Source organism: Ranitomeya imitator, chromosome 2, assembly GCF_032444005.1.
Source record: "Ranitomeya imitator isolate aRanImi1 chromosome 2, aRanImi1.pri, whole genome shotgun sequence".
Classification (NCBI taxonomy): Eukaryota; Metazoa; Chordata; class Amphibia; order Anura; family Dendrobatidae; genus Ranitomeya; species Ranitomeya imitator.
Genome location: NC_091283.1, coordinates 31,450,277 through 31,467,905, shown reverse-complemented (window position 1 = coordinate 31,467,905; position 17,629 = coordinate 31,450,277). Strand labels below are relative to the sequence as shown.

General features: G+C 48.7%; 1 protein-coding gene across 1 annotated transcript; it reads right to left on the bottom strand.

Annotated features, from left to right (window-relative positions):
- Positions 1-429: 429 nt before the first annotated feature.
- LOC138661586 (cytochrome P450 2C8-like) lies at positions 430-13,301 on the bottom strand. Its single transcript, XM_069746401.1, has 9 exons — positions 13,082-13,301; positions 12,548-12,710; positions 5,514-5,663; positions 4,960-5,120; positions 3,898-4,074; positions 3,588-3,729; positions 2,909-3,096; positions 1,574-1,715; positions 430-848 (listed from the first exon to the last, which is right to left on the bottom strand). Exons 1-9 carry the CDS (start codon positions 13,259-13,261, stop codon positions 664-666), a joined length of 1,488 nt encoding a protein of 495 aa, XP_069602502.1. The 5' UTR covers positions 13,262-13,301; the 3' UTR covers positions 430-663.
- Between the last annotated feature and the right edge of the window lie 4,328 nt (positions 13,302-17,629).

Sequence of the window (17,629 nt, the reverse complement as noted above, 5' to 3'; positions counted from 1 at the left end):
CAGGCGTCACATCAACAGCGCTGCAGGCGTCACATCAACAGCGCTGCAGACGTCACATCAACAGCGCTGCAGGCGTCACATCAACCGCTGCAGGCGTCACATCAACAGCGCTGCAGGCGTCACATCAACAGCGCTGCAGGCGTCACATCAACAGCGCTGCAGGCGTCACATTAACCGCTGGAGACGTCACATTAACAGCGCTGCAGGCGTCACATCAACAGCGCTGCAGCCACTCAGAGCTGCTGAGCTCATTGATCGCTTGCAGTGCTGTCGATGTGACTTCAGTGCTGCTGACACTGGAGGCAATGGTGGAGACTCATATACGTTGTGGGGTCTTCTATTCCAGACAAAATGCAGAGATAACACGAGCTTCATTAAAAGAAATAATCCAGAAAAAAAAAAAATCTACTGCATCAAGGATTACAGACATGTCACAGTCCGATATTTTTATTAACATAAAGTAATTGCGGATGTATAAAATTCTGATTCTATTCCGTACATTATTATTCTGGCACAAAAATACTAAAGATTAAAAAAATATACGTAATTTTTTGTGCTTACGAGTCTATCAGTTGATATTCTTCCCACAGTAGAGGAGCCGTCTTTTATATTGTAAGTTCTGGAACTTCTAGGTTTCCTTTTTGCAAGAAGTTCGTATTCCGCTCAGAAACGAGGGACGACATTCATCTGGTAGTTCTGAGGTTTGGAAGCGTTGGTGTTGGGCTCGGGTCTTACGTTCAGATTCCTTCTGTCTGCGGTCGGCTCCAGGGTGAATTTCTGCAGTATGGTGGTTAGGAAGAGGAAGAGCTCCATGCGAGCCAGGCCTTCTCCCAAACACATGCGTTTTCCTGAGAAAACCAAATGAGTGTACAAGATAAGATCTCACGCAAAACGTAAAGAGAAGCCATTGTTTTCTGGCGCAAATTGCTTTGAAAAGTTGTGCAATTTGGAAGTTGTGGAAACAATTTGCAACTTTTGGCGTTTTCACACCAGTCTCTCCCAGCTTCGCCAAAGTGGCCAGAACTGGGGAGGAACGAGGACGTGACACCGCAGCTGGTCTAATTCATGAGCCGTGGTGTACCTCCCGCCAAAAATCTTACTCAATTAAAGAGAAGGTCCTCCATACATATTCGTTGGTTGATATTGACAGGTTTTAATGTAATAGGCCTTTAAGCTGGTGAAACAATAGCCGTCAGCAGAAGGCTGCGTCTCCAGACTCCACCATACACGTGAGCGCCAGGCTCCACTGAGCCTTCAACTGTTTTCAATGGAAAAAGAGAAGAAAGCAGCTGCCAAACATCACTGGCAGAGGCTTATCTCCCCTGGAAATGAAAGGACTGACTGGGGGAAATTCCATCTGCCTCATCCTTGTTTTATATGATGGTTCTTACATCTATTGTAGTGTATTTGTAAGAATAAAATAAAACAACGGATTCCCAAATCCTATCAAGTGATGTTTTTGGTCTTAATCCCAGCCCGTATCCACCAGCCAGAAAAAAAGCGGCATATTCTCATATTATAAACCCTGGTTCATTTTCAGTCATAGTTTACAGATAATGTAATAATATCTTACCTGCAGAGAATGGCATAAATCCATCACTTTTCTTAAATCCGCCTTTCTCATTAAGGAAGTGTCCAGGATCAAACTCCTCGGGGTTTTTGAAATGTTTGGGGTCTTTTAGGACAGAAGTCAGGACTGGGAACACAAGGCTTCCCTGAAAAAGTAATGTATAACATATGTAGACGTAGAAAACTGAAGGGTTAAAAGTAACAAGCAGTTGGTAGCTGATAGGAGTGAGATCTAGTTGGTAGCGGATAGGAGTGAAATCTAGTTGGTAGCGGATAGGAGTGAAATCTAGTTGGTAGCTGATAGGAGTGAGATCTAGTTGGTAGCTGATAGGAGAGAGATCTAGTTGGTAGCGGATAGGAGTGAGATCTAGTTGGTAGCTGATAGGAGTGAGATCTAGTTGGTAGCGGATAGGAGTGAGATCTAGTTGGTAGCTGATAGGAGTGAGATCTAGTTGGTAATTGATAGGAGTGAGATCTAGTTGGTAATTCATAGGAGTGAGATCTAGTTGATAGTTAATAGGACTGAGATCTAGTTGGTAATTCATAGGAGTGAGATCTAGTTGATAGTTAATAGGACTGAGATCTAGTTGATAGTTAATAGGAGTGAGATCTAGTTTGCAGTTCATAGGAGTGAGATCTAGTGGTAGCGGATAGGAGTGGGATCCAGTTGGTAATTCATAGGAGTGAGATCTAGTTGATAGAAGTGAGATCTAGTTGGTAGTTGATAGGAGTGAGATCCAGTTGATAGAAAGAATTGAACCAAGACATTGAGAAGTAGCGACACTTTTTTCTAAGGTAGCAAATCCCGGTGAATCAGAGGTACAACCACTAGTTACTGTATAGGTAAGAGTAGGGTAAGCGTTAAAACACAAAGAGTTAGGCTACTTTCACACTAGCATCGGAATTCGGCCCGTCGCATTGCGTCGGGCCGAGATTCCGACGCTAGCGTTGTTAGCACCGCACAACGGAGGCAGCGGATGCATTTCTCCGGCGCATCCGCTGCCCCATTGTGAGGTGCGGGGAGGTGGGGGCGGCGTGTGTCAATACGTCGCAATGCGTCGGTAATGTTACGCTATGGGGCAAAAACGCATCCTGCAAACAACTTTGCAGGATGCGTTTTTTCCCCTAAACGACGCATTGCGACGTATTACAAAAAACGCCAGTGTAAAAGTAGCCTTAAGTGTCAGTCTTGGTTCAAAAACTGAAAAGATAGAAAGGGGTGAAGAGCTGAGAAAGTCAAACTTGCGGATACAGACAGAATATTGTGCTGCTAAATCCCACATCTACCCAAGGCCAAACAATTGTCCGGTGTGGGGGATAAGACAAGATCCTACCGTACCTTAGGGATGTGATATCCTCTGAAGGTGGTGTCCTTGCTGACGGCGTGGGGCACTCCTGTGGGGACGATGTCGGCAAACCTCTGGATCTCGTGGATTACGGCTTCTGTATACGGCATTTTACTCTTATCTTCTATTGACGGACAGCGATCTTTGCCTATTACATTATCAATCTCTTTGTGGATCTTTTCTGGAATTTACAAAATGGAACAAAGGACATACCGTATTTGTTTAGTCTTGTATCATTTTAAAACCAAAAACCACTTCTGGTGAAAATGTTGTCACCTCGGGACCAAAAAGACAGAAGTAATACATCTTCAAAGAAGGTAAAGATGCTAAAAGGTGTAATAGTGGCTGAAGAGCGGAATAAAATGTTTTGGATTTTTTTTTATTTCGCCTCTCCGTTGCGGAGATATTAGCCATCAAAGTTTTTGGCACCTAATGAGTTAACTTTTGGTAAGCCTAAGTGGGTGTTAACAGAGAGCTTTCACTGGGGGCGTGTACTTCCTGTATGGACTTAACAAAACTTAACTCATTAGGTTCCAAATGCTTTGATCGCTTATATCTCTGCAATGGAAAGTCAGAATTAAAAAAATTAAAACGTTATTACACCGCGCGCCGGGATCAACATGCAAAGTTTTTAAAAGGTAAAATATTAGAAACCGGCATTAAAATGATCACCTTGTATTTCAGGATATTTCATTAGTATAAGAAAACCATATCTCAGCGTCAAACTAGTCGTCTCCGTTCCAGCAAAAAATAAGTCTAATATCGTCGCCTGTAGATTCTCATCATGAAATTCTGTCCCTTGGCTCTTTTTTTCCTAAAAAAAAAATATATAATTTTTTTTTTTCAAATATAAAAAAAAATGATGAAAAATGTGCAAATAGGAGTCAAAGCGAAGTGCAACAAACTGGAAGGTTTGATGTCAGCCACTTATGTTAGTGCTTACGGACGTCCTCTAGATACAAGGGGTCTCGTAATATCTCACCTCCTCCATCCTGATGAGGAAGCAGTCTATGAAGTCGCGGGGGCAGTTCTCGTCCAGAGAGGCTCGATGGCTCTTTATCATCTCATTGATAAATTGTTTCAGGCTGTCAAAGCAGCTGAAGATCTTCTGATGAGGACCAGGAATGTGCGGCATCACGGTGGGAAACACGTTCAAGAGCTAAAGAAGGAAGAAATAAAAACCAACATTACTATTACTTTGTTGGTTCTGAGTCATATTTATATTCATTATTCTTCTTTAAGTTGTTTTGGGTTTTTTTTTGCATTCCTTCAGTAAACTGTGATCGGCTGCAGCGGTCAGGTAACTGGATAAGGGAAACAACCACCTTCCAGCCAATCGTAGGCCTCAGTGGTCCCGTGACAGATGAATGGTGACATTATTACTTCCAGTACAGATCGCCAATGCGGCCTTTGCTAGATACACAGGGGTGACAGCCGATGACTATGTTTAATTTAAAGCATGTTTTTGCTTTGTAATCCGTGATCAGCATAATGTAGGGGCAGAGACCCTGATTCCAGTTTACTTGGTTCAGTAGCTGTGATAGAATTCCTGTTTTCTCTGCTGCAGATCTAGGAGGTCTCTGAATGCTGATCCCTGTATAACCCCGCCCACACCACTGATTGGCTACTTTCTGTATACATTGTGCATAGGCAGAAAGCTGCCAATCAGTGCTGGGGGCATGTTTGGACCAGGAGGCACCAGACAACTAGTCCTGTGATGATAATCTCCTCCTTGCTGGAATCAGGGTCTCCGCCCCATATTATGTTGCTCTCAAAAAATGTGCTGACAGATCTCCTTTAAGCCTGATAACCTTTAAAATGACACGGTGATATTTTTAATTGCTTTGGGCCCCAGAATTTTGAAGTTACCTTTTGTATTCAGACCATTCTATCTCCATGGTTACAGACTACAAATACACCCTGTGTTGTCAGATCCTGCTGCCCCTTATGCTTTTTTCCATCTGTCCCCTACTTTTTACTAACTTGCCAGGAATTAGGTGGGCTGTTACCTCTGCGCTCCCTGCACACATTGTGTAATATTTACCTGCCCCCAGCGGGTGTTTATCAGCTGGAAAATATCATTAATGTACGACAAAAGGGTCAAGAATTTTTGATCTTCGTAGTCGAATCTTTCACCGAACACGACGGAGCAAATAACATTGGAAACGGCTTGTCGCATCACATATAAAGGGTTAATAGGAGCGTCTGCAAGTGAATATGAAGAGTCATTAGGGAAATTGGCAAAATATGTCTGGTCAATACATAGGAACAAGGGGGGCATTCATTACGCGTGGAGGAAAGGCGATTCTGGCAGATAAAGAGGAAAGGGTTCTTTACGGTTAGAGCAGTTATGTCCTACTGAAAGAGGTATTAATGGCAGACACCAGAGCAGCATTTATATAAGCAGTCGAGGCTGTAAATACGAGGATTTCTGCTTGTAGCCATTGATCTAACATGTACAGGGGCAGCGATACAATCGTCAGCATTTGGAAAAGAAGGATCAGGCATGCTGAATATGAACATGTCCAATCCTTTATGTGATGGCCATCAGATACGTATGACCGACCTGAGAACATATTTTTTTAAAATTGCGCCAACCTTTCTCCTTCATGAATTTCTCGGTGAGACATCGCGCTTCTTCTTGGATTCTTTCTTCGATGCTTCTCTTTCCCATCCCAAAATTTCTCATAGTTGTCAATGAAAATCGACGAAGGATCTTCCATCTTTCTCCATTGCTGGCAATGACCCCTGTAAGTTTAAGCAAAGGGTTAAAAGGGGAGTCTAGATTTAGAAAAACATGGGTGTTGTTTTCCAAACATGGCACTTCTAGATGCGGCACTGAATGAGGAGGAAAGTGGCCGTGGGTGGACTGGCAACCACATTAAAAGCTTTTCTCTCAAGTTTTGTATTTTTTTACCTTTACCTAATAAAATCTTTGTTTTTTATGGAGTGAGAAGGGTAAGGATTCATATAGCTAGTTCTGAAATATAAAAAAAAATACAATTTGTGTTTGGAGCCTCCAATAACATCACAGAGCGTCCAATATATCACAGAGAACCCGATACCCTCATAGAGCGTCCAATACCGTCACAGAGCATACAAGACCGTCACAGAGCGTCCGATACCCTCACAGAGCGTCCGATACTGTCACAGAGCGCCGATACCCTCATAGAGTGTCCAATACCATCACAGAGCGCCGATACCCTCACAGAGCGTCCAATATGTCACAGAGTGTCCGATACCCTCACAGAGCGTCCGATACTGTCACAGAGCGCCGATACCCTCATAGAGCGTCCAATACCATCACAGAGCGCCGATACCCTCATAGAGCGTCCAATACCATCACAGAGCGCCGATACCCTCACAGAGCGTCCAATATGTCACAGAGTGTCCGATACTGTCACAAAGCGCCCGATACCCTCACAGAGCGTCCAATACCATCACAGAGCGTCCGATACCGTCACAGAGCGTCCGATACCCTCACAGAGCATCCGATACTGTCACAAAGCGCCCGATACCCGCACAGAGTGTCCGATACCCTCACAGAGCGTCCAATACTGTCACAGAGCGTCCGATACCCTCACAGAGCGTCCGATACTGTCACAGAGCATCCGATACCCTCACAGAGCGTCCGATACGGTCACAAAGCGCCGATACCCTCATAGAGCGTCCAATACCATCACAGAGCGCTGATACCCTCATAGAGCGTCCAATACCGTCACAGAGCATACAAGACCGTCACAGAGCGTCCGATACCCTCACAGAGCGTCCGATACTGTCACAGAGCGCCGATACCCTCATAGAGCGTCCAATACCATCACAGAGCGCCGATACCCTCATAGAGCGTCCAATACCGTCACAGAGCATACAAGACCGTCACAGAGCGTCCGATACCCTCACAGAGCGTCCGATACTGTCACAAAGCGCCCGATACCCTCACAGAGTGTCCGATACCCTCACAGAGCGTCCAATACTGTCACAGAGCGTCCGATACCCTCACAGAGCATCCAATACTGTCACAGAGCATCCGATACCCTCACAGAGCGTCCGATACTGTCACAGAGCGCCGATACCCTCATAGAGCGTCCAATACCATCACAGAGCGCCGATACCCTCACAGAGCGTCCAATATGTCACAGAGCGTCCGATACTGTCACAAAGCGCACAATACCCTCACAGAGCGTCCAATACCATCACAGAGCGTCCGATACCGTCACAGAGCGTCCGATACCCTCACAGAGCATCTAATACTGTCACAAAGCGCCCGATACCCTCACAGAGTGTCCGATACCCTCACAGAGCATCCGATACGTCACAGAGCATCTGATACCCTCACAGAGCGTCCAATATGTCACAGAGCACCCGATACCCTCACAGAGCGTCCAATACGTCACAGAGCGTCCGATACCATCACAGAGCTTCCGATACCGTCACATAGCACCGATACCCTCACAGAGCGTACGATACCCTCACAGAGCGTCCAATATATCACAGAGCACCCGATACTGTCACAAAGCGCCCAATACCCTCACAGAGCGTCCAATACCGTCACAGAGCATCCGATACCGTCACAGAGCGCCGATACCCTCACAGAGCATCTGATACTGTCACAAAGCGCCCGATACCCTCACAGAGCGTCCAATACCGTCACAGAGCATCCAATACCGTCACAGAGTGTCCAATACTGTCACAGAGCATCCGATACCCTCACAGAGCATCCGATACTGTCACAAAGCGCCCGATACCCTCACAGAGCGTCCGATACCCTCACAGAGCACCTGATACCATCACAGAGCATCCGATATGTCACAAAGCGACCGATACTATCACAGAGCATCCGATACTGTCACAGAGCATCCGATACCCTCACAGAGCGTCCGATACTGTCACAGAGCATCCGATACCCTCACAGAGCGTCCGATACTGTCACAGAGCGCCGATACCCTCATAGAGCGTCCAATACCCTCACAGAGCAACCGATACTATCACAGAGCATCCGATACTGTCACAGAGCATCCGATACCATCACAGAGCATCCGATACTGTCACAGAGCATCCGATACCATCACAGAGCGCCCGATACCCTCACAGAGCGCACGATACCGTCACAGAGCACCCGATACCCTCACAGAGCGTCCGATACCCTCAGAGAGCGTCCGATACCCTCACAGAGCATCCCATACGTCACAGAGCATCCGATACCCTCACAGAGCGCCCGATACCCTCATAGAGTGTCTGATACGTCACAGTGTCTGATACCCTCACAGAGCGTACGATACCGTCACAGAGCACCCGATACCGTCACAGAGCACCCAATACTGTCACAGAGCACCCGATACCCTCACAGAGTGTCCGATACCCTCACAGAGCGCCCGATACCCTCACAGAGTGTCCGATATGTCACAGAGCACTCGATACCATCGCAGAGTGTCTGATACCCTCGCAGAGCACCCGATATCGTCACAGAGCACCCGATACCCTCACAGAGCATCCAATACCATCACAGAGCACCCGATCCCTTCACAGAGCGCCCGATACCCTCACAGAGCGCCGATACTGTCACAGAGCATCTGATATGTCACAGAGCATCCGATACCGTCACAGAGTCTGATACCCTCACAAAGCGCCCGATACCATCACAGAGCGCCCAATACCCTCACAGAGCACCCGATACTGTCACAGAGTCTCTGATACGTCACAGAGCGTCCGATACATCACAGAGAGTCTGATATCCTCACAGGGTGCCCAATACCATCACAGAGCACCCGATACCATCACAGAGCGCCCAATACCCTCACAGAGCACCCGATACTGTCACAGAGTGCCCGATACCGTCACAGAGTGCCCGATACCATCACAGAGCGCCCAATACCCTCACAGAGCACCCGATACTGTCACAGAGTCTCTGATACGTCACAGAGCGTCCGATACATCACAGAGAGTCTGATACCCTCACAGAGCGCCCGATACCATCACAGAGCACCCGATACCCTCACAGAGCGCCCGATACTGTCACAGAGCATCTGATACGTCACAGAGCGTCCGATACCATCACAGAGAGTCTGATACCCTCACAGAGCGCCCGATAACGTCACAGAGCGCCCGATACCATCACAGAGCGCCCAATACCCTCACAGAGCACCCGATACTGTCACAGAGTCTCTGATACGTCACAGAGCGTCCGATACATCACAGAGAGTCTGATACCCTCACAGAGCGTCCGATACCGTCACAGAGCACCCGATACCATCACAGAGCGCCCAATACCCTCACAGAGCACCCGATACTGTCACAGAGCACCCGATCCCCTCACAGAGCATCCAATACCATCACAGAGCACCCGATCCCCTCACAAAGCGCCCGATACCCTAACAGAGCGCCCGATACTGTCACATAGCATCTGATACGTCACAGAGCGTCCGATACCGTCACAGAGAGTCTGATACCCTCACAGAGCGCCCGATACCATCACAGAGCGCCCAATACCCTCACAGAGCACCTGATACTGTCACAGAGTCTCTGATACGTCACAGAGCGTCCGATACATCACAGAGAGTCTGATACCCTCACAGAGCGCCCAATATCGTCACAGAGCACCCGATACCATCACAGAGCACCCAATACCCTCACAGAGCGCCCAATACCCTCACAGAGCACCCGATACTGTCACAGAGTGTCCGATACCGTCACAGAGCGCCTGATACCATCACAGAGCGCCCAATACCCTCAAAGAGCACCCGATACTGTCACAGAGTCTCTAATACGTCACAGAGCATCCGATACATCACAGAGAGTTTGATACCCTCACAGAGCGCCCGATACCGTCACAGAGCACCCAATACCCTCACAGAGCGCCCGATACTGTCACAGAGCATCTGATACATCACAGAGCGTCCGATACCATCACAGAGAGTCTGATACATCACAGAGAGTCTGATACCCTCACAGAGCGCCCGATACCATCACAGAGCGCCCAATACCCTCACAGAGCGCCCGATACTGTCACAGAGTCTCTGATACGTCACAGAGCGTCCGATACATCACAGAGAGTCTGATACCCTCACAGAGCGCCCGATACCGTCACAGAGCGCCCGATACCATCACAGAGCATCCAATACCATCACAGAGCACCCAATCCCCTCACAGAGCGCCCGATACCCTCACAGAGCGCCCGATACTGTCACAGAGCATCTGATACGTCACAGAGCGTCCGATACCGTCACAGAGAGTCTGATACCCTCACAGAGCGCCCGATACCATCACAGAGCGCCCAATACCCTCACAGAGCACCCGATACTGTCACAGAGTCTCTGATACGTCACAGAGCGTCTGATACATCACAGAGAGTCTGATACCCTCACAGAGCGCCCGATACTGTCACAGAGCACCCGATACCATCACAGAGCACCCAATACCCTCACAGAGCGCCCAATACCCTCACAGAGCACCCGATACTGTCACAGAGCGCCCGATACCGTCACAGAGCGCCCAATACCCTCACAGAGCACCCGATACTGTCACAGAGTCTCTGATACGTCACAGAGCGTCCGATACATCACAGAAAGTCTGATACCCTCACAGAGCGCCCGATACCGTCACAGAGCACCCGATACCCTCACAGAGCGCCCGATACTGTCACAGAGCATCTGATACGTCACAGAGCGTCCGATACCATCACAGAGAGTCTGATACCCTCACAGAGCGCCCGATACCGTCACAGAGCGCCCGATACCATCACAGAGCGCCCAATACCCTCACAGAGCACCCGATACTGTCACAGAGTCTCTGATACGTCACAGAGCGTCCGATACATCACAGAGAGTCTGATACCCTCACAGAGCGCCCGATACCGTCACAGAGCACCCGATACCATCACAGAGCACCCAATACCCTCACAGAGCGCCCAATACCCTCACAGAGCACCCGATACTGTCACAGAGCGACCGATACATCACAGAGCGCCCGATACCATCACAGAGCGCCCAATACCCTTACAGAGCGTCCGATACGTCACAGTGTCTGATACCCTCACAGAGCGTCCGATACATCACAGAGCGCCCAACACCCTCACAGAGCATCTGATACCATCACAGAGCGCCCAATACTGTCACAGAGAATCCGAAACGTCACAGAGTGTTTGATACCCTCACAGAGCGTCCACATTTCTCTGATGAGCGTGATGAGGAACAATCTAATATTGGCCCCGCACCCTCTGGCTATGGTCTCTATACTAGTAGAGCTGTATGGCTTAGATGTAGCATCATACAGTAATTCACAGTGACATGATGCATCTATTATCATTCTCTTCATCTATTACAGGGAATTTATCATCAGAAAATGACCGATAGAATAAATCACGTTTTTTGTATGAAATACATTATTTATTTTTCTTTTTGTTTATTTATTTTCATATCACAATCTGCATAAAAAATGAAATCTTGCAATTTTCATACTTACCTGAAAAGCTTATTTAGGCTTATACATCTTGCTATTTATTACAGAAGAGTTTTCAACAGTCTCATTATCATCACAGACAGAGTTACAATGAAAGGTAACACCTCTATGCACAGCTGATGACACAGGGTTCACCATTCACAGTAGATGATGACACCTCTATATACAGTAGATAACACTGTTTCCACCATTCACAATAGGTGATTTCACAGCTCATCTCCTCCTCCTGTACAATGACTGATAACACCTCTATATTCAGTAGATAACACAGGATCCACCATTCACAATAGGTGATGTCACAGCTCACCTCCTCCTCCTGTACAATGACTGATAACACCTCTATATTCAGTAGATAACACAGGATACACCATTCACAATAGGTGATGTCACAGCTCACCTCCTCCTCCTGTACAATGACTGATAACACCTCTATATTCAGTAGATAACACAGGATACACCATTCACAATAGGTGATGTCACAGCTCACCTCTTCCTCCTGTACAATGACTGATAGCACCTCTATATACAGTAGATAACATCGGATCCACCATTCACAATAGATGATGTCACAGCTCACCTCCTCCTCCTGTACAATGACTGATAACACCTCTATATATAGTAGATTACACAGGATCCACCATTCACAATAGATGATGTCACAACTCACCTCCTCCTGTACAATGACTGATAACACCTCTATATACAGTAGATAACACTGGATCCACCATTCACAATAGTTGATATCACAGCTCACCTCCTCCTCCTCCTGTACAATGACTGATAACACCTCTATATACAGTAGATAACACAGGATCCACCATTCACAATAGGTGATGTCACAGCTCACCTCCTCCTCCTCCTATACAATGACTGATAACACCTCTATATACAGTAGATAACACAGGATCCACCATTCACAATAGGTGATGTCACAGCTCACCTCCTCCTCCTGTACAATGACTGACAACACCGATATATACAGTAGATAACACAGGATCCATCATTCACAATAGATGATGTCACAGCTCACCTCCTCCTCCTGTACAATGACTGATAACACCTCTATATACAGTAGATAACACAGGATCCACCATTCACAATAGGTGATGTCACAGCTCACCTCCTCCTCCTGTACAATGACTGACATTTTCAGATTAAATATTCACTTTACAACTTACCAAATTTTTTAGAAAAAAACTCTCCTATTCCGGTGTCTCCCCTATCACTAAACGCGTCGCTGCAGTCCACCAGCGCTTCCTTCACAGCATCGTACCCAATCAGTACTATGGTCCGCAGATTTGCCATGTAGATGGTATAGACGGGTCCATATGTCTTACTCAGCTAGAAAATAAAACAAAATGATGGATGTAACTCTTTGGCCATGTTCACATGAGTGTATTACAAATCTGCATCCTGTCCAGTGCAAGAAAGTTTTACCCAGACGCTACTTTGTCTGCTGTAAATGTAGCAGTGCTCAGAATGTTAAGTTGTGTATGACTCCACCCACATCACTGATTGGCCTGTGTACACTGTACATTGTCAGCAATCTGCCAATCAGTGGTAGGGGCGGAGTCACAGATCAGCCTGACTGGTCTGCACATGACACCTAGTCCTGCAGTGATAATCTCCTGCCGATAAAGTACTAATTGTAAGGAAACTACCGCAAGCCACAGAGCAAGTGACACAGACTGTCACAAATTGTGCGCTCTTACCTGAACTAATGACCGCGGTAGTTCTGTGGTGCTGATTTGATGGATATTCCCCAAGCCGGGCAGAGGTGTGGGTCCTGGTGGGAGGTTCTTCTGTTTGACCCTACCCCACCATCTAATGAGATAAAAAAGGAGAGTGACTCCAGTGGCCAGGAGAAGTGTGGATGCGATATTCAGTGCCATCGCGAGTCCCCCTGACTACAGCTCTGGCTGCCCTGCGTCCTATGTGTTTATATAGGTCCTGGGCAACGTTCCAATTCGTCATTGCCGAGGACAGGCAGGGCGTGCGGTGCAGGGCGTGCGGTGCAGGGTGCACAATTACAGCCGTGTTGCATAATAAGTTGTAAAACGTGTAATAATTACCCAGATTAATGTCAGATAATGGAGGGAGAACGTATTATGTCTCATTTACACAAACCTAGAATTGACTCATCTAAACATGTTGTCAATAAGCCAAAAAATAAGCAAAACCCTTGTACATGGGGATTACGTCAGTGTAAAAATCGCCAGCACGTTTCCCGTGTAAACAAAGGATGTGCTGCCAAGACCTTGCATAATAACAGAAGGATGGCACTAACGACTGTTATGTTTCCGGTAATTGTCGTCGGTCCTTTTAACCCCTAAATGCAATATCACATACATGTACATGATTGCGTGTGTACGGGGCTCAGGAGCTGAGGTTCCTCCACATGTGGCAGGTAACGGCAAAAGATGAGCTCCAGCTGCGGAGCCCATTTCCAAGATCCTGTCTCAATTTGTAGTAGGTGTAATAATAATTATTTTAGCAAATACCTCCAATTAGAAATGTAGTATAGTTCTTCTGATAATCTTTGTCCTTTACCCCATATACAGGACATTGCTGTAGCTTAGGTATCCATGGTTACGACCACTAACAACTAACTGTCACTATATGAGTGGTCGTAACCATGGATACCGAAGCTACTGCAATACCCTGAAAGACATAGCAAATCAGAAGAACTATATTACATTTCTAAATGGAGGTATTTGTTAATATTTTTATTATCACACCTACTACATATTGGGATGGGATCTTGGAGATGGGAATGCTTTGATGCTTGATGTAATTGTACAATGTTTTATAATCCCTTTAAATGTGATTAGATTAAGGAAACCAAGGATTAATAGCGATGGCAGGTCCTGCAGCAGGGGGGAGATTTTGGTAATAATAGGGAGTTGTCAGAGATTTCTGGGTCTTTAGTTATGAAGCATTCAGAGTGTAGAAGTGGCAAATTGGACGCAAGATGTGAGAAGTCCGTTCTTGGTGTATAGAGACATGGAATAGGGAGGAACTGGAGCTCAGTATTAGCACCATAGTCACCCAGGAGTCCAGGAAAGAGCAGCTGTGGGGACCCTGAGACAGCGAGAAAAGGTAGGGAGTGAGGCAAGGTGTAGGAAGGAGCAGCTGTGGGGACCCTGAGACAGCGAGGAAAGGTAGGGAGTGAGGCAAGGTGTAGGAAGGTGCAGCTGTGGGGACCCTGAGACAGCGAGGAAAGGTAGGGAGTGAGGCAAGGTGTAGGAAGGTGCAGCTGTGGGGACCCTGAGACAGCGAGGAAAGGTAGGGAGTGAGGCAAGGTGTAGGAAGGTGCAGCTGTGGGGACCCTGAGACAGCGAGAAAAGGTAGGGAGTGAGGCAAGGTGTAGGAAGGTGCAACTGTGGGGACCCTGAGACAGTGAGAAAAGGTAGGGAGTGAGGCAAGGTGTAGGAAGGAGCAGCTGTGGGGACCCTGAGACAGCGAGGAAAGGTAGGGAGTGAGGCAAGGTGTAGGAAGGTGCAGCTGTGGGGACCCTGAGACAGCGAGGAAAGGTAGGGAGTGAGGCAAGGTGTAGGAAGGAGCAGCTGTGCGGACCCTGAGATAACGAGAAGAGGTAGGGAGTGAGGCAAGGTGTAGGAAGGTGCAGCTGTGGGGACCCTGAGACAGCGAGGAAAGGTAGGGAGTGAGGCAAGGTGTAGGAAGGTGCAGCTGTGGGGACTCTGAGACAGCGAGAAAAGGTAGGGAGTGAGGCAAGGTGTAGGAAGGAGCAGCTGTGGGGACCCTGAGACAGCGAGGAAAGGTAGGGAGTGAGGCAAGGTGTAGGAAGGTGCAGCTGTGGGGTCCCTGAGACAGCGAGGAAAGGTAGGGAGTGAGGCAAGGTGTAGGAAGGTGCAGCTGTGGGGACCCTGAGACAGCGAGAAAAGGTAGGGAGTGAGGCAAGGTGTAGGAAGGAGCAGCTGTGGGGACCCTGAGACAGCGAGGAAAGGTAGGGAGTGAGGCAAGGTGTAGGAAGGTGCAGCTGTGGGGACCCTGAGACAGCGAGAAAGGGTAGGGAGTGAGGCAAGGTGTAGGAAGGAGCAGCTGTGGGGACCCTGAGACAGCGAGAAATGGTAGGGAGTGAGGCAAGGTGTAAGAAGGTGCAGCTGTGGGGACCCTGAGACAGTGAGGAAAGGTAGGGAGTGAGGCAAGGTGTAGGAAGGTGCAGCTGTGGGGACCCTGAGACAGTGAGGAAAGGTAGGGAGTGAGGCAAGGTGTAGGAAGGTGCAGCTGTGGGGACCCTGAGACAGCGAGAAATGGTAGGGAGTGAGGGAAGGTGTAGGAACGAGCAGCTGTGGGGACCCTGAGACAGCGAGAAAAGGTAGGGAGTGAGGCAAGGTGTAGGAAGGTGCAGCTGTGGGGACCCTGAGACAGCGAGAAAAGGTAGGGAGTGAGGCAAGGTGTAGGAAGGTGCAGCTGTGGGGACCCTGAGACAGCGAGAAAGGTAGGGAGTGAGGCAAGGTGTAGGAAGGTGCAGCTGTGGGGACCCTGAGACAGCGAGAAAAGGTAGGGAGTGAGGCAAGGTGTAGGAAGGTGCAGCTGTGGGGACCCTGAGACAGCGAGAAAAGGTAGGGAGTGAGGCAAGGTGTAGGAAGGTACAGCTGTGGGGACTCTGAGACAGTGAGAAAAGGTAGGGAGTGAGGTAAGGTGTAGGAAGGTGCAGCTGTGGGGACCCTGAGACAGCGAGGAAAGGTAGGGAGTGAGGCAAGGTGTAGGAAGGTGCAGCTGTGGGGACCCTGAGACAGCGAGGAAAGGTAGGGAGTGAGGCAAGATGTAGGAAGGTGCAGCTGTGGGGACCCTGAGACAGTGAGAAAAGGTAGGGAGTGAGGCAAGGTGTAGGAAGGTGCAGCTGTGGGGACCCTGAGACAGCGAGAAAAGGTAGGGAGTGAGGCAAGGTGTAGGAAGGTGCAGCTGTGGGGACCCTGAGACAGCGAGAAAAGGTAGGGAGTAAGGCAAGGTGTAGGAAGGTGCAGCTGTGGGGACCCTGAGACAGCGAGAAATGGTAGGGAGTGAGGCAAGGTGTAGGAAGGTGCAGCTGTGGGGACTCTGAGACAGCGAGAAAAGGTAGGGAGTGAGGCAAGGTGTAGGAAGGTGCAGCTGTGGGGACCCTGAGACAGCGAGAAATGGTAGGGAGTGAGACAAGGTGTAGGAAGGTGCAGCTGTGGGGACCCTGAGACAGCGAGAAAAGGTAGGGAGTGAGGCAAGGTGTAAGAAGGTGCAGCTGTGGGGACCCTGAGACAGCGAGGAAAGGTAGGGAGTGAGGCAAGGTGTAGGAAGGTGCAGCTGTGGGGACCCTGAGACAGCGAGAAAAGGTAGGGAGTGAGGCAAGGTGTAGGAAGGTGCAGCTGTGGGGACTCTGAGACAGCGAGAAAAGGTAGGGAGTAAGGCAAGGTGTAGGAATGTGCAGCTGTGGGGTCCCTGAGACAGCGAGAAATGGTAGGGAGTGAGGCAAGGTGTAGGAAGGTGCAGCTGTGGGGACTCTGAGACAGCGAGAAAAGGTAGGGAGTGAGGCAAGGTGTAGGAAGGTGCAGCTGTGGGGACCCTGAGACAGCGAGAAATGGTAGGGAGTGAGGCAAGGTGTAGGAAGGTGCAGCTGTGGGGACTCTGAGACAGCGAGAAAAGGTAGGGAGTGAGGCAAGGTGTAGGAAGGTGCCGCTGTGGGGACCCTGAGACAGCGAGAAGAGGTAGGGAGTGAGACAAGGTGTAGGAAGGTGCAGCTGTGGGGACCCTGAGACAGCGAGAAAAGGTAGGGAGTGAGGCAAGGTGTAGGAAGGTGCAGCTGTGGGGTCCCTGAGACAGCGAGAAATGGTAGGGAGTGAGGCAAGGTGTAGGAAGGTGCAGCTGTGGGGACCCTGAGACAGTGAGAAAAGGTAGGGAGTGAGACAAGGTGTAGGAAGGTGCAGCTGTGGGGACCCTGAGACAGCGAGAAAAGGTAGGGAGTGAGGCAAGGTGTAGGAAGGTGCAGCTGTGGGGACTCTGAGACAGCGAGAAAAGGTAGGGAGTGAGGCAAGGTGTAGGAAGGTGCAGCTGTGGGGACCCTGAGACAGCGATAAAAGGTAGGGAGTGAGGCAAGGTGTAGGAAGGTGCAGCTGTGGGGTCCCTGACACAGCGAGAAAAGGTAGGGAGTGAGGCAAGGTGTAGGAAGGTGCAGCTGTGGGGACCCTGAGACAGCGAGAAAGGTAGGGAGTGAGGCAAGGTGTAGGAAGGTGCAGCTGTGGGGTCCCTGACACAGCGAGAAAAGG